At 44.4% G+C, this 26795-nt stretch overlaps 1 protein-coding gene across 5 annotated transcripts in view; it reads right to left on the bottom strand.

Moving 5' to 3' along the window:
• Window positions 1-1371: 1371 nt before the first annotated feature.
• ndc80 (NDC80 kinetochore complex component) overlaps window positions 1372-26795 on the bottom strand; it is a 196780-nt gene continuing 171356 nt past the window's right edge. For 4 of the 5 annotated variants that reach the window (XM_070860038.1, XM_070860040.1, XM_070860037.1 and 1 more), the window contains 5 exons: window positions 24008-24097; window positions 23813-23905; window positions 20387-20517; window positions 2789-2891; window positions 1372-1911 (listed from right to left, as the gene is read on the bottom strand). In XM_070860038.1, coding sequence (XP_070716139.1) covers window positions 1789-1911; window positions 2789-2891; window positions 20387-20517; window positions 23813-23905; window positions 24008-24097 — 540 coding nt within the window. In that variant the 3' untranslated portion in view covers window positions 1372-1788. Of the gene's footprint in view, window positions 1912-2788; window positions 2892-7453; window positions 7545-20386; window positions 20518-23812; window positions 23906-24007; window positions 24098-26795 lie in introns of those variants that run through there. The other variant, XM_070860039.1, reaches the window with a different exon arrangement.

The following is a 26795-nucleotide window of genomic DNA, read 5'->3' on the forward strand; positions in this document are numbered from 1 at the left end:
ACTTTGTGACGATGTTTGACGATTACTCCGCAACGCTGCCCCTGATCATCGTCGTTCTGCTCGAGGTGATTGCCGTGACATGGATCTACGGAGCTGACAGGTTTATGAATGATATCCAGGCCATGATTGGTCACAGGCCCAGGACATCGCTGCAGGAGTTCCTCAGGGCAGTGTCCTCGGCCCAACCATCTTCAGCTGCTTCATCAATGACCTTCCCTCCATCATAAGGTCAGAAGTGGGGATGTTCGCTGATGATTGCAAGTGTTCAGTGCCATTTGCAACTCCTAAGATAATGGAACAGTCCATGCCCACATGCAGCAAGACCTTGACAACATTCAGGCTTGGGCTGATAAGTAGCAATTTACAGCTGCAACAACACAAGGAGCTCGACACCATCCAGGACAAAGCAGCCCACCTCATCGGCACCCCATCCACCACCTTCAACATTCACTCCCTCCACCACTGGCGCACCGTGGCTGCAGTGTGTACCATCTACAAGATGCACTGCAGCAACTCGCCAAGGCTTCTTCGGCAGCACCTCCCAAACCCACGACCTCTACAACCTAGAAGGACATGGGTAGCAGGTGCATGGGACCACCACCATCTCCACGTTCCCCTCAAAGTCACACACCACCTTGACTTAAAAAATATATTGCCGCTCCCTCTTCGTCGCTGGGTCAAATTCCTGGAACTCCCTCCCCAACGGCACTGTGGGAGCACCTTCACCACACGGACTGCAGTGGTTCAAGGTGGTGGCTCACACCTTCACAAGGACAATTAGGGATGGACAATAAATGCTGGCCTTGCCAGCGACGCCCACATCCCACGAACAAATTTTAAAAACCCTGAACACATTTGGAAAACTACTGGAGGCTGCAGTGGGGAGACTTCAGGGCATCTCTGGATAGAGGAACAAAGTCAAAAGAATCCTAAACTGTGCTGGCTGCTGGCAAACACCAGACTGATTCTTCTGACCCCAACACCTTTTTCTTGCCAATTATCTCCCCTCTCCCTTTGCTAGAGTAATCACTTAACCTATGTGTGTGGAATTGCCACTTGGGGCAGCAGATGACAGGCTATTCGACTATGAGGAGCATCACAGTTGAGCCCAGTCACATGCTATCCTCACCGAAGTCCACACACAGTACCAGAGATTGCCGGACAGCGATCAGGTAGATTACTTCCCTCCCCCAATACCTGGGCCAATTGTAGCACTACTGTTGCCCCGGAGATCAGTTAACTGAATGAACAGGGACTGAAGCTTGGATATTCCTGGGCAGTAGGGCCGAGTTACTCATGGGCTGCACCATTAATGCAGCTTTCTAATCAAAACAAATCATCTGTAATCAAGAGACCAAATTTAGAATAACATGATGGTTATTAACATGTTTATTGTGATTAGATATGAATAATTCTCAACATATGCTGCACGCTTGTTCCAATCCTAGAATTCTAGACTGATCGAACACCTTCATCACTCAAATCTAATCGGAATCAGATTTTCTAGCAAAAAAACTAATCCAGTCTCGGCTCCAAGGTTCCTCCAGTAGCATATTTAAAGACTGTCTTTAAAAACACTTTCACCGTAACAATATTGTAACAGCAGAAATGTGCTTCCTGCCTGGAAGAGGTTACACTGAGGCCAAACGTCCCACTGTCTCAGACAATAGTGGTCGGATCAGCTGGAAAACAACACACTTCTGCAATGGTGTAAAGTTACTCCTTAATATAAACTGTACACATAAAAACAAGACACGTCATGTCCGATGTTAACTGGCCGGGCACAGCTCACAGGGAGCTGCTTTTCTCTTTGCATAATTCCGTTACGGACTTCAGATCGGTCAAAAAGTCGTCTTTCAAGAATTCTTCGTAGTCTCTGACGGCACATTTTTGATAATCCACAAGATAGTTCTAAACAAATCAAAAGGGAACTTTAGTCAATTCCAAATCCCGAACCCCATGGGGAAAATTGCAACTCAACACCTAACCACAGCTTCAATCATCTGTGAGAATCTGTGCATCGCCAGGGTCCAGGGACTGGAGCCAAAGAAAAGTAACCGAGTTCACCACCTACCCACCGCAGGGGGCGGGGCGAGGCTGTAGATGGGCCAGCAGTGCGGGTCGGGGGGTGGGGGGGGGAGATGAGTGAGCGAGGGAAAGAGTGAGCGAGGGAAAGAGTGAGCGAGGGAAAGAGTGAGCGAGGGAAAGAGTGAGCGAGGGAAAGAGTGAGCGAGGGAAAGAGTGAGCGAGGGAAAGAGTGAGCGAGGGAAAGAGTGAGCGAGGGAAAGAGTGAGCGAGGGAAAGAGTGAGCGAGGGAAAGAGTGAGCGAGGGAAAGAGTGAGCGAGGGAAAGAGTGAGCGAGGGAAAGAGTGAGCGAGGGAATAGTGGGGGGAGGGGGAGGAGGCTGTAGATGGGCCGACAGAAGCCGGAGTATTTAAAAGTTTCTTTGGCTTGTTTTTTAAGCAACCTCGAGCAGTTCCTTTAAGGCCCACTGGTTGGGGGGCTCAATATCGGTACAAAGGCCGACGGAGCATCCCATAGTGCATGTCCCAGATAGGTTGTGAATGCAACCTGTGCACAAGCCTCAAGACCTGGAGCCCCCCAGCCCCCGAGCTCAGTCCTAACCCTCCTGTCGGTCTGCCACGGGTGCTCCCAGGGATTATTTATTTACAATATCACTTAGTACCTTTGAGGCTTCACTCTCGTGATTAATTCAGATGTTGCAAACATCATCTGATCCTCAACATGTCCCTCTGTTACTGTGTAACCGAAGGTTAAAGATTCCTACCTCGACCCTGGCGACATGCTGACTCATCGTATCCAAGTACAGCTGCAAGTTGTTTCGTACTTTCCTCTTTGCCTCCGTGGTCTTCTGCTCCACTACCATCGACCTGAGGAGGAAATTATTGCAAGTACAGCAACTCTTCTAAAAACACCATTTTCTGCCAGATAATTTGGAATAAAAGACATATTTTGCAGAATGTGGCAGTGAAGAAAAAGTCAGAGGGGTAGGCGTGGGATAGTTACACCAAGAACATTGAACAATGGCACCACAATCGTTCCTGGGGCCTCACACTTGACCCTCTGAATGGGTTACCCAGTCCCATTGCCTTGTCCTGCTCCCCATTTGGCCCATCCCACCTCTGAAAGAGCTACCCACAATCCCATTCCCACTCTCTAGTTACTAACTCTCAACAGTGGAAATATTTTCCCTCATAGCTTTGAGCACCTCGATCAGATCCCTTAACCGGCTCTGAGAACAGCCCCTGTTCACATAGAACATACAGCACAAACAACTCTTCAGTCTCTCGCGACAAATAAAGCCACTTATTGCCAGTATCATTTTGGTGCAGCTTTTCTGTACCCGGTCCATGGTCAGCTCATCCTTCCTAAAGTAGGAGCGATAAACTAGGAAATTGTAGACCTATTAGTCCAATGTCAATTGTGGGGAAGTTACCCTGTTCTGACGAAAGGTCAACGGCCCGAAACGTTAACTCTGTCTCTCTCCACAGATGCTGCCTGACCCGCTGAGATTTCCAGCATTTTCTGTTTTTATACTTGAATCGGTTATTGAGGACAGAGCATTTATACTAATGTTGGAGCGGATTTTTGGACATATGCTTCACTAGTATACGGGACCAAACATTTGTTTTTATTTTCCCCTTTAATGAATTTTGTAAGGGACAATACTGATGCAATATGCTTTATATAAAAAAACAGTTAGACTTCAAGGTATGCTGGCCTTGAGTTATGGAGATAGGAAAGTGAGATAATGAATGACTGGAGAGATAAGTGGGGGTACGTTTGTCTATACCGGTGCCAAAAAGCCTGCACTTGTTTATAATGCCCTGTCACAATGCGAGGATGGTTTATATCAAGAGCTCAGCCTTGGATAGTAATTGTATGAAAAGTTTTGTAAACCTGTAATGCGATGATTAGACTTAAGGACTAGTGCTAAAGCATGTGATGTAAAGTGACGTAATTTGTAAGATAAAAGAACCTCACTGGAGATACCAAATTGAGAAGCTGGTTCAGAGACAGGGGTCTCTAACACTTCTCCCAAAGCTTTGTCTCCGATTTAATAAACCTCTCTATCTATTATACAGTCTAGGAAATATTTTTCCACAACAAAATGGCGTCACGAACAGGATGCTGTCCGATCAGACGTGATCACTTAAGACAGTATCTGGAATCTGATGTTAGAGACTGAAGAGAGAGGTGTACGGGCATGACGGGATAGTGTATAAGATACGAGTAAGTAGATAGCGGGAAGAGGCTGACTAACCAGTTTGAGTTGTCCCTTTAGTAAATAAGGTCGGTGCGGAAGGGAACTGATCACTCCAACCTAGAGCCGAAACTCCGGTGGTAAGGAAACACGCTAGCTTTGTTGGGAAGACAAAGGGTCTCCACAGAGTAGTCGTGGCCGTGAGTATTACAGAAACAAAGGGAAACGTCCGAGACTGGCGAACATGGAAGGTAAGGAAGGGTATGTAAAACGCGGGCTGCCCGGGTCATTAATTAATTCCTATCATTAATTGTAACTTGCGTAATTACGTAATGCCATAAAAAAGCTGATAGTGACTAATCTTAAGTGACATATGGATCCAGACATAAGCTTTGTTGAATGAAGAAAGACTTTTGTGAGTGTCAATTTTGAATGGAGAGAATACTTGAGTGATTTTGACTGCGGAATGAATGAAAGCCTGTTTGGGAAGGTGTGGAGTTGCCTGCCTGTTTTAGCTCCACCCACTTTTTCCAAACAGAGTGAAAATTTTTTTTAACCTTTCGTAGTGTTGTCCTGTATGTGGGAAGTTTAAGAAACTGTGAACCTTATGGTATTACATTTTAAGTTAGAAACGAAGGTGTGGATATATTCGGATGATAAGTTACGGAGCTAGGAAATGCACAAAGGATAGGTTTGTTGAGTAAAAGATAAAAAAAATACATGGTCCCGGTAGTAAAAAAAAAAAGAATTTATTTGACACACTCATTTACTTGTCGAAAGAAAACATGCAATTGGGTTGAAAGACATAAATTTAGTCTAGGAATGAGATAAAGAATGCCTTTTAAAACGCTCCCATTTTCCTTTGTGTAAAACCTTGACACGAAAGCTTCTAGCTCAATAAAAAAAAAAAGTTTTAAATTTAGAAATACCTTCAGGGATCAGGTCAAACTCCTGGGCGAGTGGTGAGCTATCTGTGAAGGTGTAAAAGGGACTTTTGAAAAAGGCTAAAACAGTAAGCTTTAGCAGTTTAGAAAAGAAAAAGATAAAGCAGGAAAAGGTCTCTGCCACGGTAACAGGAGGGGGGCAGAAAAGGGGAACTTGCCATAATTGTGGAAAACCGGGCCATTTTGCCAGGGAATGCAAAGGGAAAGGCAGTGAAAAGCAATGTACGTATTGTGGTAAGAAAGGGCACCTGGAAGCGACATGCTATGGTAAAAATGGCTATCCTAATATGGCAAGGACCCTGTCAGAACAGGAATACCAGAAGTGGCAGGCGTACAAAGCCACCCGGTGATGTCCGGCAGCCCCTGTACAAAGTAAAAAGGATATATGTGTCTGCACTAGTAGGGGGCCGACAGTGAGAGATGTTAGTGGACACGGGAGCCTCAATATCCATTACCAATATGCCCCTTCCCATCACCAACAAGAAGGCTCTGATAAACGGAATAGATGGACGGCCCACACTGGCCGACCTGAGCACCACCCAATTGGTGGAAATTGATAACATATATATCCATGAGATTTTACGTATGCAAGAATCGTGAGGGAATTTAAGGCCCTGATTGATTGCGGCAAGGGGAAACTGACATGGCCAAAGGCGGATGGCAGTAAGGGAGATTTAGGACAGATAGCCCACCATGTGGAAAGTATAGGTGTAGCTACAGCCACAAAAACTAACTGGCTTATCCGGACTGGAGGGTATGGAGGCATATGTGCCTCTGTGCCCGGGGTCTGGGCACAGACCAAATTGGATACTGGAAAGGCGAAGATGGATCCTATTAAAGTCCCTGGACCACCTCATAAACCACACCGACAATACCCTATAAGACCTGAAGCTAGAACAGCGGTTGTAGAAATAGTAAAAGGGCTAGTGGAAAAGGGTATCTTAAAAGAAACAGTTAGCACCACTAACTCCCCAACATGGCCGGTAGGGAAACCAGATGGGAGTTATAGACTCACTATCGACTACACTGCCCTTAACAAGGTCACCCTCAAATTACACCCGATAGTGGCCAGCCCCTCCACAATTCTTAATGGATTATCCCCTGAACATAAGATCTTTACAGTCCTGGACATAGCCAATGGTTTTTGGGCCCTTCCCCTCGACCCAGAATCACAAGAAAAATTTGCCTTCACGGTGGAGGATAAACAATATACTTGGACCCGATTACCACAAGGATTCTATAATAGTCCTGCCATATTCCATCGAGTCATGAGTGATATACTAAAACAAATAGAGGTACCGGCAGGAAATAGTATTTTACAATATGTCGACGACATATTAATAGCCTCAGAAACCAAGGAAGGACATCAGGCAACCCTATACTTAGTATTAAGGGCTCTGGAAACGGCGGGCCTTAAGGTTAACCCCCAAAAAAAGGGCCCAGGTAGGGAAATCCCAGGTCCTGTACCTGGGGTACTGCCTCTCAAAGGGGCTGAAAGAAATGCCTTCGGATAGGAAAAAGGCTGTCAAGGACATGCCTAGACCAGTAACGGTAAGGGGGGTGAGGAAGGTACTGGGCCTCTTTAATTACAGCCGGAACTTTATCCCTGATTTTGCAAAAATTGCTGAGCCAATACAAAGATTAGTGAAAGGGGGGAAACCGGCCCTAGATCTCAGAGTGGGGCCCTGAACAAGAACAGGCGTATAGTAAACTCAAGTCAGAACTAGTCTCCGCACCTGGATTGGGACTGCCTGACATGAGTAAGGATTTCCACATCCACTGTAACAATGAAGGTGGGTTCTATATGGCCGTGGTCACCCAAGATCATGGGGATAAAAGGAGATCTATAGCCTATTACTCTACCACCGAAAGCCCAGTGGTGACTGGGTTATCCAGATGTATAGCCGCGCTAGATTGCGCAGCTTGGGCGGTAAAAATTAAGCGAGCCTATGGTGATGACTGGAAACATCATTCTCCACACTAAACACACATTGGTAGAAATGTTAAACACAGGAAAACTGAGAACCGTATCTAATATGAGACGGGCAAAGTGGGAAGCAGTCCTCTTAACACCCAACAAAGCGGTAACCATAATTAGGGATGTAGGAAACAACCCCGCAGAAGGTATGATGGGTGAAGGGGAACCCCACTTTTGCGAAGAGGTATGTGAGGATATGGAAGAGGATAGAATAAAAGACGCCCCCCTTCAAACCGCAGAACAAACCTTGTTTGTGGACGGCTCAGGAAAATACGTAGAGGGACTACCTCGTACCGGATGGGCCGTAGTTAACCAGGATCTAGAGACAGTTGAATCAGGGCCAATTAATGGGGGGTCGTCAGCTCAAGTGGCAGAACTGGTAGCCCTCACCCGGGCACTGGAATTATCGGAAAATAAGATTGTTAATATCTATACGGACAGTAGATATGCATTCGGGGTAGGACACAATTATATGACAGCATGGGGGAGAAGAGGTTTTATCACAACTAGCGGACATCCCATAAAGCATCAGCTGAGAATAGAAGCTCTTTTAGCAGCCAGTAATAAACCAAAACAGGTAGCGGTTATTAAAATTAAAGCCCACAGGAGGGAGCCGGACCGAACCAGTCCAGATTGGCTGAGTCACCAGGGGAATAAAGCTGTAGCCGTAGCTGTACAGAAGGCCTTAGAACAGGAAGAGTGTGAGGAAGCCTCAGTCAGTGCCGCTGGGGCCCGAGACCAACAGATAAGTATTGAGAAACTACACCAGGACACTTCTGAGGAGGAAATAGGTATGTGGACAAAGCAGGGCGCCACGCAAGGGAAGGATAACGTTTGGAGACGAAACGACAAGGTAATGGCGCCTGAATGCATACAGAATACCTTATTGGAGTTGCACCATGGCCTGTCCCATTCAGGACGAGAGGCCATGACCGGGAGTCTTGGAAGAGATTGGTGGTGGAAAGGGATGGGGAGAGATATTGCCATCGATGTGTTACGTGCGCACAATATAATCCAGGCAGGCCCATTAAAATTAAAATGGGACACCAGCCCCGTCCACGGGGGCCATGGGAACACGTACAAATTGATTTCACAGGTCCTTTGCCCCCATCCCATGGAAAAAGATATTGCCGAGTGATTATAGATCAATTTACCCGGTGGGTGGAAGCTTTCCCCACACGTGATTGCACTGCCTCAACAGTGGCAAGGATATTCCGACCAAGGCACCCACTTCACCGGGAAAATTGTAAAAACAATATGCCAGCTGATGGGTGTTGTTGTTTGTCTATTTACAGATCGACAGCGAGAGATTCTTCAAGCAAGCCATACGGCCATTTTGCCTTTGACTATTTGTTAATTATAGAGTAATAAGATGAAACTATATATTGCGATCGGTGCGATTATCATAGTTCGTGTTAGGTCCGGCTTGCTAGCTAGCTAGACCGAAACGAGTGTTACATGTGAATATCTTTTTGTACATGTCTTATGTTTATGCGCAAAATGAGAACTTTTCCAGTTGCTGGGTATGTTCGCACATCCCCATATCCCTTTGAGGTCAAGCTCCCTTAACATTTCGGAAGTAGCGGAGTGGGTAATGCGACAAAACGGTACAGGGAAAGGAAATGATACTTGGAACCAGAGTGGGGATAAAGAAACGTGGCGATCGGGAGGTTACCTTTTGGATGCATTGACGGATGGTACCAGCCGGAATACAATAGGTCGGTACGACCCCGTTCCTGGTTTTGACCAACACCTCAGGAGTTGGAAGGCCCACCGCTGACATTTGTTTCACTAGAAACCTGACTGGTGAGGAAACAGGTTTTGTAGCAGGATATAGCAATTGTACGCAATACTTTAACCTCACCAGGTGGAACATAATAGCCAGCAAAACAACAAACCAGTGGTTCTTTGAAATAGAGGGTTTGAAGAATCAGACAAGTAGCCAGGACTGGGACCCTAAGATTAGGTGGCGACGGGGGCTGAAAGAGAGATTGGGATTGAATCTAACAGCATACAATGGCACTTATTTTGTGTGCGGGCATAAGGCCTACCCCTGGTTGCCTCAGGACTGGAGGGGGTCCTATTATTTGGGATATGTGGTCCCCTTTTTTCCAGACGGGTACGTACTTTAGCAGAAGTACAGACACTAGGTCAACTAAGACGAGATCTTACCCCGGTAGAGAGGCTATTTGGGGTCATGATGCTCCCATGCGGGATAGGACGCACCATGGCTGAATTACGTAACCTAGAGAGGGTACTGGAACAGATAGTTAACGACACTGCTGAAGCAATGGAGGGCATAACGGTTGAAATGGTAGCCATACGCAAATGGTACTCCAGAACCGAATGGCCCTAGATACTAGCACAAAATGGGGGCACATGTGCCTTAATTGGAGCTGAATGTTGCACTTACATTCCCGATAATTCAGAAAACATAACCAACCTCGCTGATCACATAAGAAGGGAGGTAAAGAAGTTATCCACGACAGCAGGAGGATCTGGCTGGTTTGACTGGCTGTTAGGGAATCCTGGGGGTCCTATCTTATGCATGGAGTAATTATTCTGGTTGTAATAATAATTACTTTCAGTCTGATTATCGGGTGTTTTAATACCTGCTGTAAAGTTATGATGGCTCGACTGATGCCAGTAGCCAGTGTAATCGCCGAAGAAGAAGCACACCTGATGGAAATACCTGAAGACACCAAGGATGAAGAAACAGACGACGATGACACCGACCACTATCTTTGAAGGGTAGCCTAGAGCTACAGGCAAGGTGGACATACGGAACATTAGGGAAGTAACATACCCCAAAGGACGAATATATGACACCATGCTACTATCATTGTGGTCATCTGGATTTCGTGAACATCCTCCAGGACCAAAAGGGGGAATATTGTTGGAGCGGATTTTTGGACATATACTTGACTAGTATACGGGACCAAACATTTGTTTTCATTTTCCCCTTTAATGAATTTTGTAAGGGACAATACTGATGCAATATGCTTTATATAAAAAAACACAGTTAGACTTCAAGGTATGCTGGCCTTGAGTTATGGAGATAGGAAAGTGAGATAATGAACGACTGGAGAAATAAGTGGGGGTATGTTTGTCTATACCGGTGCCCAAAAGCCTGCACTTATTTATAATGCCCTGTCACAATGCGAGGATGGTTTATATCAAGAGCTCAGCCTTGGATAGTAATTGTATGAAAAGCTTTGTAAACCTGTAATGCGATGATTAGACTTAAGCACTAGTGCTAAAGCATGTGATGTAAAGTGACGTAATTTGTAAGATAAAAGAACCTCACTGGAGATACCAAATTGAGAAGCTGGTTCAGAGACAGGGGTTTCTAACACTTCTCCCAAAGCTTTGTCTCCGATTTAATAAACCTCTCTTTATCTATTATACAGTCTCGGAAATATTTTTCCACAACAACTAATATCAGCTGATCCAAGAGCCAGCATGGATTTGTAAAGGGCAAATCATGTCTTACAAACCTAGCTGATTTTTTGAGGTGGTCATTAACATGGCAGATAAGGGCATGTCTATGGAGGTTATTTATATGGACTTCCAGAAGGCATGTGACAAGGTTCCACACAAGAGGATGTTAACCAAAATGGGAGACCATGGAATTGGAAGCAACCTGGGTTTGGGTAGGGAATTGGTTGGGATGTAGGAAATAGAGCAAGGATAATGGATCTGTACTCAAATTGCAGGACATGACTAGTGGTGTCCCTCAGAGATCTGCACTTGGACATCAGCTTCTCAGTAGATTTATAAATGACTTGGTTGAGGGAACAGGGAGCCAAATATCCAAGTTTGCTGATGACACTAAGTTAGGTGGCACAGTAAATAGTGTCGATGGGAGCAGAAAGTTGCAAAGGGACATTGATAGACTGAGAGTGGGAAAAACTGTGGCAGATGGAGTTCAATGTGGGAAAGTGTGAGGTCATCCAAGTATTTTCTACATGCCATGAGGAGTGGCACTAAGTGGGGGGGGGGGAAATGGGGCGACGCTCCCTGTGCCGAGTGAAGATTCCAATTGTGTGTTACAGTGCCTTGTTTGCACTACTTTGGAGCTCCCTACAATGCTCTGGTTGCAACCACACGATCGGGAAAGATTCCTGCCTGCAGACTGTGAATCCTGCAACAATCTAATCAAACCTACTCGTAGCGAGAGACCGACACTGACCCCAAAGCAGCAGCGAGAGGCGTGAAGAGAGAAGCAGGGGAGAAACTGAAATGGAACAATGAGGCAGGTCTCGAGGCTTGATCAGATACAGGAAGGAGACCGTGCGCAGTACTGCTTGTTCAGAGCATCATGACAAGAAGGTGTTCATAATTCTAAAAGGACAAAGAGTGTTAAAAAAAACAAGCCTGAAGGCTCTGTGTCTCGATGCAAGGAGCATTCGTAATAAGGTGGATGTATTAACTGCGCAGATAGCTGTTAACAGATATGATGTAATTGGGATTACGGAGACATGGCTCCAGGGTGACCAAGGCTGGGAACTCAACATCCAGGGGTATTCAATATTCAGGAAGGATAGACAGAAACAAAAAGGAGGTGGGGTAGCGTTGCTGGTTAAAGAGGAGATTAAAGCAATAGTAAGGGAGGACATTAGCTTGGATGATGGGGAATCTATATGGGTTGAGCTGCAGAACACCAAAGGGCAGAAAACGTTAGTGGGAGTTGTGTAGACCACCAAACAGTAGTAGTGAGGTTGGGGATGGCATCAAACAGGAAATTAGGGATGTGTGCATTAAAGGTACAGCAGTTATCATGGGTGACTTTAATCTACATATTGATTGGGCTAACCAAACTGATAGCAATACGGTGGAGGAGGATTTCCTGAAGTGTATAAGGGATGGTTTTCTAGACCAATATGTCGAGGAACCAACTCGAGAGCTGGCCATCCTAGACTGGGTATTGTGTAATGAGAGAGGATTAATTAGTAATCTTGTTGTGTGAGGCCCCTTGGGGAAGAGTGACCATAATATGGTAGAATTCTTCATTAAGATGGAGAGTGACACAGTTAATTCAGAGACTAGGGTCCTGAACTTTAAGAAAGGTAACTTCGATGGTATGAGACGTGAATTGGCTAGGATAGACTGGTGAATGATACTTAAAGGGTTGACGGTGGATAGGCAATGGCAGACATTTAAAGATCACATGGATGAACGTCAACAATTGTACATCCCAGTCTGGCGTAAAAACAAAACGGGGAAGGTGGCTCAACCGTGGCTAACAAGGGAAATGAGGGATAGTGTTAAATCCAAGGAAGAGGCATATAAATTGGCCAGAAAAAGCTGAAAATCTGAGGACTGGGAAAAATTTAGAATTCAGCAGAGGACGACAAAGGGTTTAATTAGGAGGGGGGGAAATAGAGCATGAGTAAGCTTGCAAGGAACATAAAAATTGACTGCAAAAGCTTCTATAGATATGTGAAGAGAAAAAGATTAGTGAAGACAAATGTAGCTCCCTTGCAGTCAGAATCAGGTGAATTTATAATGGGGAACAAAGAAATGGCAGACCAATTGAACAAATACTTTGGTTCTGTCTTCACTAAGGAAGACACACATAACCTTCCAGAAATACTAGGGGGATTGAGGGTCTAGCGAGAGGGAGGAACTGAAGGAAATCCTTATTAGTCAGGAAATTGTGTTAGGGAAATTGATGGGATTCAAGGCCAGTAAATCCCCAGGGCCTGATAGTCTGCATCCCAGAGTACTTAAGGAAGTGGTCCTTGAAATAGTGGATGCATTGGTGGTCATTTTCCAACATTCTATAGACTCTGGATCAGTTCCTATGGATTGGAGGGTAGCTAATGTAACCCCACTTTTTAAAAAAGGAGAGAAAGAAAACAGGGAATTATAGACCAGTTAGCCTGACATCGGTAGTGGGGAAAATGTTGGAATCAATCATTAAGGATGAAATAGCAGCACATTTGGATCGACTAGGCTTACATTCACTGGAATTTAGAAAAATGAGAGGGGATCTCATAGAAACATATAAAATTCTGACGGGATTGGACAGGTTCGATGCAGGAAGCTTGTTCCCGATGTTGGGCAAGTTCATAGAAGCATAGAAAATAGGTGCAGGTGTAGGCCATTCGGCCCTTCAAGCCTGCACCACCATTCAATAAGATCATGGCTGATCATTCCCTCAGTACCCTTTTCCTGCTTTCTCTCCATACCCCTTGATGCCGTAAGGGCCATATCTAACTCCCTCTTGAATATACCCAATGAACTGGCATCAACAACTCTCTACGGCAGGGAATTCCACAGGTTAACAACTCTGAGTGAAGAAGTTTCTCCTCATCTCAATCCTAAATGGCCGACCCCTTATCCTAAGATTGTGTCCCCTGGTTCTGGACTTCCCCAAATCGGGAACATTCTTCCCACATCTAACCTGTCCAGTCCCATCAGAATCTTATAGGTTTCTATGAGATCCCCTCTCATCCTTCTAAACTCCAGTGAATAAAGGCCCAGTTGATCCAGTCTCTCCTTATATGTCAGTCCAGCCATCCCTGGAATCAGTCTGGTGAACCTTCGCTGCACTCCCTCAATAGCAGGAACGTCCTTCCTCAGATTAGGAGACCAAACTGAACACAATATTCCAGGTGAGGCCTTACCAAGGCCCTGTACAACTGCAGTAAGACCTCCCTGCTCCTATACTCAAATCCCCTAGCTATGAAGGCCAACATACCATTTGCCTTCTTCACCGCCTGCTGTACCTGTATGCCACCTTTCAATGACTGATGAACCATGACACCCAGGTCTCGTTGCACCTCCCCTTTTCCTAATCTGCCGCCATTCAGATAATATACTGCCTTCGTGTTTTTGCCCCCAAAATGGATAACCTCACATTTATCCACATTATACTGCATCTGCCATGCATTTGCCCACTCACCTAACTTGTCTAAGTCACCATTGCAGCCTCTTAGCATCCTCCTCACAACTCACACCGCCACCCAGTTTAGTGTCATCTGCAAACTTGGAGATATTACACTCAATTCCTTCATCTAAATTGTTAATGTATATTGTAAAGAGCTGGGGTTCCAGCACTGAGCCCTGCGGCACTTCACTAGTCACTGCCTGCATTCTGAAAAGGGCCCGTTTATCCCGACTCTCTGCTTCCTGTCTGCCAACCAGTCCTCTATCCACGTCAGTACGTTACCCCAATACCATGTGCTTTGATTTTGTACACCAATCTCTTGTGCGGGACATTGTCAAAAGCCTTTTGAAAGTCCAAATACAACACATCCACTGGTTCTCCCTTGTCCACCCTGCTAGTTACATCCTCAAAAAATTCCAGAAGATTCGTCAAGCATGATTTCCCTTTCATAAATCCATGCTGACTTGGACCGATCCTGTCACTGCTTTCCAAATGCGCTGCTATTTTATCCTTAATGGTTGATTCCAACATTTTCCCCACTACTGATGTCAGGCTAATTGGTCTATAATTACCCATTTTCTCTCTCCCTCCTTTTTTAAAAAGTGGCATTACATTAGCTACCCTCCAGTCCATAGGAATTGATCCAGAGTCGATAGACTGTTAGAAAATGATCACCAATGCATCCACTATTTCTCGGGTCACTTCCTTAAGTACTCTGGGATGCAGACCGTCAGGCCCCGGGGATTTATCGGCCTCGAATCCCATCAATATCCAACACAATTTCCCGCCTAATAAGGATATTCTTCAGTTCCTCCTTCTCACTAGACCCACTGTCCCCTAGAACCAGGGGTCACAGTCTAAGGATAAGGGGTAAGCCATTTAGGACCGAGATGAGGAGAAACTTCTTCACAGAGAATTGTGAACCTGCGGAATTCTCTACCACAGAAAGTTGTTGAGGCCAGTTCGTTATATATATTTCTAAAGGGAGTTAGATATGGCCCTTTTGGCTAAAGGGATCAAGGGGTATGGAGAGAAAGCAGGAATGGGGTACTGAAGTTGCATGATCAGCCATGATCATATTGAATGGTGGTGCAGGCTCGAAGGGCCTACTCCTGCCCCTATTTTCTATGTTTCTATATTTCATGCCCCTAGCGCAGTTTCTCTGAAAGTAGGGAAAGTAGCAATGAACAGGTCATTTTCCGATTGGCAGTGTGCAAATAGTGGGGTGCCGCAAGGATCAGTGTTGGGGCCTCAGCTATTTACAATCTATATTAATGACTTAGATGAAGGGACCAAGTGCAATGTATCCAAGTTTGCTGACGATACAAAGCTAGGTGGGAAAGTCAGCTTTGAAGAGGACACAAAGAGCCTGCAAAGGCATATAGGCAGATTAAGTGAGTGGGTAATAAGGAGGCAGATGGAGCATAATGTGGGGAAATGTGAGGTTATTTACTTTGGTAGGAAAAATAGAAAAACATTATTTTTTAAATGGTGACAAACTATTAAGTGTTGGTGTTCAGAGAGATTTAGATGTCCTTGTACAGGAAACACGAAGTTAGCATGCAGGTACAGCAAGCAATTAGGAGGCATGTTGGCCTTTATTGCAAGGGGGTTGGAGAAGAGTAAGGAAGTCTTACTGCAATTGTACAAGGCCTCGGAGAGATCACACTTGGAGTACTGTGCAGTTTTAGTCTCTGTATTTGCAAAAGGACATACATGTGAAAGGACATACATGCATTAGAGTCAGTGCAAGGTTCACTGGATTGATTCCTGGGATGAAGGTTCACTGGATTGATTACTGCGATGAGAGGGTTGTCCTATGAGGAGAGATCGAGCCTATACTTTGGTGTTTAGAAGAATGAGAGGTGATCGCATTGAAACATACAAGATTCTGAGGGAGATTGACAGGATGTCTTACAACAATTGTACAGGGCTTTGATGAGACCACACATAGAGTACTGTGCTGTTTTGGTCTCCTATCTGAGGAATAATATACTTGTCTTAAAGGCAGTACAACCAAGGTTCACTAATCGATTCCTGGGTGTTCTACTATGAGGAGAGACGAAATAGAATTGGCCTATACTGTAGTGTTTAGAATGAGAGGTGATCTCTTTGAAACGTACAAAATTCTGAGGGTGATTGACAGGGTAGATGCTGAGAGGATGTTTCCCCCTGGCTGGAGAGTTTAGAACTTGGGCCACAGTTTCAGGGTGTCTGAGATGAGGAGGAATTTTTTCATTCAGGATTGTGCATCTTTGGAATTGAGTCGTTGAGCACATTCAAAGCTGAGATAAGAACACAAGAAATAGGAGCATGAGTCGGCCATTTGGCTCCTCGAGCCTGATGTGCCATTAAATATCATGCCTGATCTGATCCTGGCCTCAACTCCACTTTCCTGCTCACTCCCACATAACCCTGGACGCCCCTATCATTCAAAAATCTGTCCATCTCCGCCTTAAATATATTCAATGACCCAGCCTCTACAGCTCTCTGAGGTAGAGAATTCCATAGATTCATGACACTGAGAAGAAAAAATTCCTCCTCACCACCATTTTAAGGGCTGAATTTTAGCCACCATTCTGTACCATTTTCTTGACAGCAGACTAAAATTTTGCAAGTTTCGCCAAAGTTTCTGTGCCATTCTAAAGTAGGTGCATCTGATTTTTTTAGTTCCCTAATTTTTTACGTCACTGGGGGCGGAACCTGCCGGGTGCTCCATTTCTGGCTATTTAAGCGATTTTGGCCAAGTACTTTCGGCCCGGGACAGGTGTGGGCCCGGTGCGGGGTCCTTTCGGCCCGGGACAGGTGTGGGCCCGGTGCAGGGTCCTTTCGGCCCGGGACAGGTGTGGGCCCGGTGTGGGGTCCTTTCGGCCCGGGACAGGTGTGGGCCCGGTGCGGGGTCCTTTTGGCCCGGGATAGGTGTGGGCCCGGTGCAGGGTCCTTTCGGCCCGGGATAGGTGTGGGCCCGGTGCAGGGTCCTTTCGGCCCGGGATAGGTGTGGGCCCGGTGCGGGGTCCTTTCGGCCCGGGATAGGTGTGGGCCCCTTTCGGCCAGAGATTGCAGTGGCACCGGCTCTGTGGAGGTGAAAAAAATCTACAAATGCTAAAAAGGAATAAAGGAATTTCATATTGTTTCATATATTGAGATTTCAGTCTGTTGTCCCAAGACTCACTTAGTGATCCATTTTACAAAGGAGAAATGCTTTATTTGTGCCTCAGCCCTTCAGTGTGTCCCTCGTTACCCTGACAACCTGTTTTTCGGCTCAGACTTTAAGCTCCACCCACAGAGCTTAAGGACATCTGCGCCACTCCAAAATTAAAGGTTATGCCGGCGAAACTTGGAACTTTTTATTGGTGCAGTTGGGTGACTAAAAACAAAAAAATCGGATAAACCGCTACTGGTTCGCCAAAGTTTCTGCGCCATTCTAAAGTAGGTACATCTGATTTTTTTTTTTAGTTCCCGATTTTTTGACGTCACTGGGGACGGAACCTGCCGGGTGCTCCATTTCTGGCCATTTAAGCGATTTTGGCCAACGACGAGTTTTTTCTAAAACGGCGCACTGCGCCAAAAAAAGTCCATGAGGAATTTTGGGCCCTAAATGTGCAACCCTTTATTCTGAAACTATGCCACTAGTTCTAGATTCCCTCACGAGGTGGAAACATCCTCTCTGCATCTACCCTGTCCAGCCCCCTTAGAATCTTATATATTTCAATAAGTTCACCTCTCATTCTTCTAAACTTCAATGAGTATAGGCCTAACCTGCTCAACCTTTCTTCATTAGACAACCCCCTTCATCTCAGGAATCAACCAAGTGAACCTTCTCTGAACTGCCTCCAAAGCAAGTATATCCCTCCAAAAACTATACACAGTACTCCAGGTGTGGCCTCACCAATACCCTATACAGTTGGAGCAAGACTTCCCTACTTTTATACTCCATCCCCCTTGCAATAAAGGCCAACATTCCATTTGCCTTCCTAACTACTTGCTGTACCTGCATGCTAACTTTGTGTTTCATGTACAAGGACCTCCTGCATTTTGTAGTCGCTCCATTTAAATAATAATTTGCTTTTTTATTCTTCCTACCAAAGTGGATAAACCTCACATTTTCCCACATTATACTCTATCTGCCAATTTTGTGCCCACTCACTTAACCTATCTATATCCTTTTGCAGACTCTTCACAACTTGCTTTCCCATCTATCTTTGTATCATCAGCAAATTACACTCGGTCCCTTCATCCAAATCATTGATCTAGATTGCAAATAGTTGAGGCCCCAGCACTGATCCCTGTGGTATCCCACTAGTTACAGTTTGCCAAGCTGAAAATGACTCATTTATCACAACTCTCTGTTTTCTGTTAGTTAGCCAATCCTCTATCCATGGCAAAATATTACCCCCAACCCAGTGAGCTCTTATCTTGAGCAGTAAACTTTTATGTGGCACATTATTGAATGCCATCGAGGAATCCAAATACACATCTACTGGTTTCCCATTATCCACCCTGCTCGTTACATCCTCAAAGGACTCTGGAAAATTTGTCAAACACGATTTCCCTTTCATAAAACCATGCTGACTCTGCTTGATTGAATTATGATTTTCTAAATGTCCTGCTACAACTTCCTTAATAATGGACTCCAGCATTTCCCCAATGACAGATGTTAGGCTAACTGGTCTATAGTTTCTTGCTTTCTGTCTCCCTCCTTTCTTGAATAGGGGAATTACATATCTAGTTTTCCAGTCCGCTGGGACCTCTCCAGAATCCAGGGAATTTTGGTAGATTACCATCAATGCATCCACCATCTCTTCAGCCACTTCTTTTAAGACCTTAGCATGCAGGTCATCAGGTCCAGGTCCACCTTTAGTCCCATTAGTTTGCCTAGTACTTTTTCTCTTGTGATAGTTTCCCCCATCCCTATAGCACCTTGATTATCTATTATTGGGATGTTTTTAGTGTCTTCTACCGAAGACCGATATAAAATATTTGTTCAAAGTCTCTGCCATTTCCCTGTTTCCAATTATTAATTCCCCAGTCTCAGCCGCTAAGGGACCAATGCTTACTTTAGCCACTCTCTACCTTTTTATATACCTGTAGAAGCTCTTACAATCGGTTTTTATATTTCTTGCTAGTTTACTCTCAATCGATCTCTATCATTTTTTTAGTCGTCCTTTGCTGGTTTCTAAAAATTTCCCAATCCTCTGGCCTACCACTAATCTTCGCAACATTGCATGCCTTTGTTTTCAATGTGATACCATCCTTTACTTCCTTAGTTAGCCATGGATAGTTCATCCTTCTCTTAGAGTCTTTCTTATTTATTGGAGTATATCTTTGCTGAGAGTTATGAAATATCGCCTTGAATGCCTACCACTGCTTTTCTACCGCATTACCCTTAATCTATTTTCCCAGACCACTTTAGCAACTTTGCCATCATACCTTTGTAATTGTCTTTATTTAAGAACAGGACGTTAGTTTGAAATCCAAGTATCTCATCCTCAAACTGAATTTGAAATTCTACCATGCTATGATCACTCTTCCCTAGAGGATCCTTTAATATGAGATTAATTAATCCTATCTCATTACACATTACCAGATCTAAAATAGCCTGCTCCCTGGTTGGTTCCACAACGTATTGTTCTAAGAAGCCATCCTCAATACACTATGAACTCGTCCTCAAGGCTCCCTTTGCCAATTTGATTTGTCCAATCTATATGAAGATTAAAATTGCCCATGATTATTGCCGTACCTTTCTTATAAGCCTCCATTATTTCTTGATTAATACTATTGTGTAGCTACTGTTAGAGGGCCTACAGACTACTCACACCAGTGATGTCTTTCCCTTATTATTTTTTATCTCCACCCAAACTGATTCTACATCTTGATCTTCTGAGCCAATATCATTTCTCACTACTCATCCTTTAATAACAGCGTAATCCCACCTCCTTTTCCTTCCAAAATGTCAAATACCCCTGAATATTCAGTTCCCATCTCTGTAATGGCGATCAGATCATACCCATTTATTTCTATTGGTGTCGTCAACTCATCTATCTTGTTAGATAGTTACCTTTTTTGACTAGGGGGAAATCAAATGATATGGGGATCGGGCAGGAAAGTGGAGTTGAGGTTGAAGATCAGCCATGATCTGATTGAATGGCGAAGGAGGCTCGAGGGGCCGTATGGCCGACTCCTGCTCCTAATTCTTATGGTCTTATAACCAAATCAAGCTAAACTTTACTCCTATGGCGTGTGACATGCTGAAATAATAAATTAAGTTTTGTTATTCTTGACTAGTCTTAAAACGAGAGAGGAAGGACTCCATTGATTAGACTTCAAATTGAACATGTACATACCGGAATGTCACTGCCTTCAGCTGTCCAATTTCTTCATCTAATTCTTCATTCAAGTTCTTCTGCAACCATTTTCTCTTGTTTTCCAGAGATTCGAGCACCTCGACTTCTTTTGCTGTTTTTCGAATATCTTTCTAAAAATAATTTGGATTATTAGATTTTTCCAAACTTCTAACAATTTTTTTTAAAAATCATTGCTAAATAACAATTAATCATTATGCTAGCGTGGTGCACTATGTTTTGAAACATAGAAAATAGGTGCAAGGGTAGGCCATTCGGCCCTTCCAGTCTGCACCACCATTCAATATACAATATACATTAATGATTTAGACGAAGGAACTGAATGTAATATCTCCAAGTTTGCAGATGACACTAAGCTGGGTGGCAGTGTGAGCTGTGAGGAGGACGCTAAGAGGTTGCAGGATGACTTGGACAGGTTAGGTGAGTGGGCAAATGCATGGCAGATGCAGTATAATATAGATAAATGTGAAGTTATCCACTTTGGTGACAAAAACACGAAGGCAGAATATTATCTGAATGGCGGCAGATTAGGAAAAGGGGAGGTGCAACGAGACCTGGGTGTCATGTACATCAGTCATTGAAAGTTGGCATGCAGGTACAGCAGGCGGTGAAGGCAGCAAATGGCATGTTGGCCTTCATAGCTAGGGGATTTGAGTATAGGAGCAGGGAGGTCTTACAGGGCCTTAGTGAGGCCTCACCTGGAATATTGTGTTCAGTTTTGGTCTCCTAATCTGAGGAAGGACATTCTTGCTATTGAGGGAGTGCAGCGAAGGTTCACCAGATTGAATCCCGGGATGGCAGGATTGACATATGAAGAAAGACTGGATCGACTGGGCCTGTATTCACTGGAGTTTAGAAGGATGAGAGGGGATCTCATAGAAACATATAAAATTCTGAAGGGACTAGACAGGTTAGATGCAGGAAGAATGTTCCCGATGTTAGGGAAGTCCAGAACCAGGGGACACAGTCCTAAATAGCTTACCCCTTATCCTTAGACTGAGATGAGGAGAAACTTCTTCATTCAGAGAGTTGTTAACCTGTGGAATTCTCTACCACAGAGAGTTGTTGCCAGTTCGTTGGATATATTCAAGAGGGAGTTAGATATGGCCCTTATGGCTAAAGGGATCAAGGGGTATGGAGAGAAAGCAGGAAAGGGGTACTGAGGTGAATGATCAGCCATGATCATTTTGAATGGTGGTGCAGGCTCGAAGGGCCTACTCCTGCACCTATTTTCTATGTTTCTATTATGATCATGGCTGATCATGCAACTTCAGTACCCCATTCCTGCTTTCTCACCATACCCCCTGATCCCTTTAACCGTAAGGGCCACATCTAACTCCCTTTTGAATATATCTAACAAACTGGCCTCAACAACTTTCTGTGGTAGAGAATTCCACAGGTTAACAACTCTCTGAGTGAAGAAGTTTCTCCTCATCTCGGTCCCAAATGGCTTACCCCTTATCCTTAGACTGTGACCCCTGGTTCTAGACATCCCCAACATCAGGAACATTCTTCCCGCATCTAACCTGTCCAATCCCGTCAGAATTTTATGTTTCTATGAGATCCCCTCTCATTCTTCTAAATTCCAGTGAATATAAGCCTAGTCGATCCAGTCTTTCTTCACATGTCAGTCCTGCCATCCCGGGAATCAGTCTGGTGAACCTTCGCTGCACTGCTTCAATAGCAAGAATGTCCTTCCTCAGATTAGGAGACCAAAACTGTACACAATACTCAAGGTGTGGCCTCACCAAGCCCCTGTACAACTGCAGTAAGACCTCCCTGCTCCTATACTCAAACCCTCTCACTATGAGGGCCAACATGCCATTTGCCTTCTTCACCGCCTGCTGTACCTGCATGCCAACTTTCAATGACTAATGTACCATGACACCCAGGTCTTGTTGCTCCTCCTCTTTTCCTAATCTGTCACCATTCAGATAATATTTTGCCTTCCTGTTTTTGCCACCAAAGTGGATAACCTCACATTTATCTATATTATACTGCATCTGCCATGCATTTGCCCACTCACCTAACCTGTCCAAGTCACCCTGCAGCCTCTTAGCATCCTCCTCTCAGCTCACACCGCCACCCAGCTTAGTGTCATCTGCAAACTTGGAGATATTACATTCAATTCCTTCGTCTGAATCATTAATGTATATTGTAAATAGCTGGGGTCCCAGCACTGAACCTTGCGGTACCCCACTAGTCATTGCCTGCCATTCTGAAAAGGACCCGTTTAATTCCTATTCTCTGCTTCCTGTCTGCCAAATAGTTCTCTATCCACGTCAATACATTACCGTCAATACATTACCCCCAATACCGTGTGTTTTAATTTTGCACACCAATCTCTTGTGTGGGACCTTGTCAAAAGCCTTTTGAAAGTCCAAATAAACATCCACTGGTTCTCTCTCGTCCACTCTACTAGTTACATCCTCAAAAAATTCTAGAAGATTTGTCAAGCATGAGCTCCCTTTCATAAATCCATGCTGACTTAGACCGATCCTGTTACTGCTTTCCAAATGCGCTGCTATTTCATCTTTAATAATTGATTCCAAGAGGCCTACATTCACTCTGCACGTGTCTGTAGCACAGTACTGCAGTCTGGCTAACTCCAACCCAGCCCAAATCCCAACTGAGACCCTTCACATTTGGCCACCTGAAGTTAGATTTCCCAGTTCCAGGGTGAACAAAACTGAATGCTCCATTTTATCCGGTGAAGTAGAAACACTGGGAAAACTAACATTGTCCCTTAATTATTAAAAATTTGATCAGGATTCAAAAACAATGCCCAATAAAACTGAACACAAGTCAGAGCCGCTGTGAAGAGTACCTCTTTACAAACGCAAGTGAAGATTGTAAGCAGATCTTTAGACTCAGCTATTCCAACACTCTCCTGGCCGACCTCCCACCTTGCACCCTTCGTAAACTTTAGCTCATCCAAAACTCTGCTGCCCGAATCCTAACACACATCAACCCCCGTTCACCCAACACCTGCGCACTCGTTGACCTACGTTGGCTCGCGGTCGGCATTGCTTCAATTCTAAAATTCTCACCCTGGTTTTCAAATCCCTCCATGGTCTCGTCGTCACTATCTCTAAACTCCTCCAGCCCTACAACCCTCCAAGATGTCTGTGCTCCTCCGATTTTAGTCGCTCCAGCATTGGTGTCCGTGCCTTCGGCTGCCAAGGTCCCAAGCTCTGGAATTCCCTCCTTATACCTATCCGCCTCTTTATAAGACACTCCTTAAAACTTACCTCTGTGACCAGCTGTCCCAATATCTCATGTGGCTCGGTGTCAAATTTTGTTACGTGAAGCACCACGATAAAGGTGCTATATAAATGCAAGTAGTTATGTCGTCTGTTCTTTTCGCATCTACACTGAAAGACTCAGCGATCGACCTAAAGGCCTCACCTCCTTTTCTTGTTCAATTGCTTCGTCCACTTTTCGGATTTGTTCATTTAACATTTTCAAATCATTTACTTTGTCATCTGTCATGGTCTGAACCTAGGGGAGAGAAAGAATAGTGATCTTCTGCAGACAAATACCGTTTTACAGATCTGGTGCAGATGTTTCACTAACAATTTCCAGCAGTGAGTATTTCCGTACCTCTTCATTGGCCTCTTGCACACACATCACCTCGTGCTTCTGACGAACAATTTCTTCATTTACCTGCTTTATTAGCGCCATTAAGCCAAACTGTAGAAAGAAACAAGGTCACATACAGGCCATGTGAAAACTGTAAGGACAAATTATTACAAACAGAATTGTGCTGGCCCTTAACTTTCTTTTTATGGATTAGTTAGGCAACTCAAACACCACGCTGCTTTTAATTACTTACAAATGATTTTCCCATTCTTACTTAATTTGGATTTCCGGTTATTCACCAGCTGAGGGAAAGGTCAAATGACCGCATTGAGACACATGCCGCCATCCCCGGCTGCTCCCAATGTTGCTGATTCCGGTCTGGGAAAGCACCTCCCGTCAATCCCACACCCGCTCACAATGGTTTGCCTGGAATCTATGCGGACAAAGTCTCTCGCCCATCTTTATGGTGAATTGTGTTAACACATCAATATCCTCTACTGCACCTAGGAGTCACAGAGCAACTGTAACAAAGAGTTTCTGGTAAATGAGCATATCCTTTGGATGGAGTGCTTGTCCGTTCTTTGGCCACTGACTCTCTCTTCCCAACTTCTGTCTGTGTCTTAACCACACTGTTTGCAACCTTGGTGTCATATTTGACCCTGAAATGAGCTTCTGACCACATACTCGTAGCATAACTAAGACTGCCTATTTATACCTCCATAACATCGCCCGTCTCCGTTCTTGCCTCAGCTCATCCGCTGCTGAAGCCCTCATCCATGCCTTTGTTACCTCTAGACTTGACTATTCAAACGCACTCCTGGCTGGCCTCCCATTCTACCCTACAAAAACTAGGTGTCTTCCAAAACTTGGCTGCCCGTGTCCTAACTCGCACAAAGACCCACTCACCCATCAACCCTGTGCTCGCTGATCTACATTGGCTTCCAGTTAAGCAACGCCTCAATTTCAAAATTTTCATCCTTATTTTCAAATCCCTCCATGGCCTCGCCCCTCCCTATCTCTAATCTCCTCCAGCCCCAGTATTAGTTGCTTTAATTCTGTCACAGAAACAAATGTCAGCTTCATTCACAGAAATCATATCTCTGCCTAACTTGATACGCTGTTGAGCAGTTTAAGAGGAGCCACGCCATTCAATTCAAATACAAACATACTGTAGATTTGTTTGAATGTAACTGATCGGCAGCTTTTTGAAATTGACAGACAGCTGGTTAAATTCTGTTTTCATAAGGCTTTAATAGCCTTTTTATAGCAAAGTGGCGAGGGGCTGTCTATATCTTCCCAAACTTGAAACTTCTGAAAAGAATTACGTAGCTAGATACTTACAGTTGATGAGAAGGCAGACTAGGATGGGTTTGGAATGCATGTGTGTAAACACATGGAATGTGGTAAATATGGTCAATGAGCTGTAGGCACAAATTGCCAAATTGGATTATGATAGTGGCAATATCAGAGAACTGGCTCAAACAAGGAGAATTGGGGCTGAATATTCCTGGCAACAAGGCATTCAGGAAAGATAGGGAAGGAAAGAAGAGGAGGTGGTAGTATTAATCAAAGATACTGCTGTAGCACGAGAAAAGGATAATGTACTTGAGGATTCAAAGATAGAATCCATTTGGTTACAATTAAGGAAGAGAGGAACTAATACGCTGCTGTGTGTATTTTATGGGCTACCAATTACTGGGAAAGAGATAGAGGAACAAATTTGAGAATGATACAAGAATTAGAGAATAGTGATAATAGGGGACTTCAATTATCCCAATATAAACTAGGAAAATAACCTTTAAGGGCAAATAAATTCCTGAAATGTGTACAAGAGAACTTTAAAAAAATTCATTCACAGGATGTGGGGGTCACTGGCACGGCCAACATGTATTGCCCAGCCCTATGTTTCCAACCCTCGAGGAAGGAAGCAATGCTGTATCTAGTTCTGGGGAATGAAGTGGGCCAAGTGGAGCATGTTGCAATGGGAGAGCATTTGGGAAACAGCGATCACAATATCATCAGGTTTAAGAGTAGTTGGAGGGCGGCTAATTTCAGAGTGTTGAAAGGGGATCTGGCCCAGGTGGATTGGAATCAAAGATTGACAAGTGAAACAGTAAATGAGCAATGGGAGGCCTTCAAAGAGGAGATGGTTCGGGTACAGACTAGACACATTCCATGAGGGGGAACAGGAAGGACATCCAAACCTAGAGCTCCCTGGATGACTAAAGATAAAGAGATTAAAATGAAACAGAAAAGGGAGCTTTAAGATAAATGTCAGACTTATAATACAGTAGAGAAGCAAGCTGAATACAGAAAGTACAGAGGAGACCTGAAAGAGGAAATAAGATGGGCAAAGAATATTAAAATAGATTAGCAAGTAACAAAAGTGAACCTAAAAGTCTTTTAGAAACATACAAGTACTAAAAGGGTAGTTAAAGGGCAGGCGGGGCTAATTAAGGACCTAAAAGGTGATGTTCTTGGAGGTAGTGGGCATGGCTGAGGTACTAAATGATTACTGTGCATCTGTCTTCATGAACCAAGAGGATGCTGCCGATGTCACAGTTAAGGAGGAGATAGTATAAAAATTGGATAGGATAAAAACAGATAAAGGGGAGGTAATTAAAAGGTTGGCAGCACTCAAAGTAGAACTGTTACCCAGTCCAGATGGGATGCAGCAAGGGTGGAAATTGCAGGCTCTAGGCTCCAATTTTCCAATCCTCCTTAGATCATCATCATAGGCAGTCACTCGGAGTCAAGGATGACTTGCTTCCACACTAGAAGTGAGTTCTCAGGTGACTGAAGAGTCCAA

Source organism: Pristiophorus japonicus, chromosome 18 (assembly GCF_044704955.1).
Source record: "Pristiophorus japonicus isolate sPriJap1 chromosome 18, sPriJap1.hap1, whole genome shotgun sequence".
Classification (NCBI taxonomy): Eukaryota; Metazoa; Chordata; class Chondrichthyes; family Pristiophoridae; genus Pristiophorus; species Pristiophorus japonicus.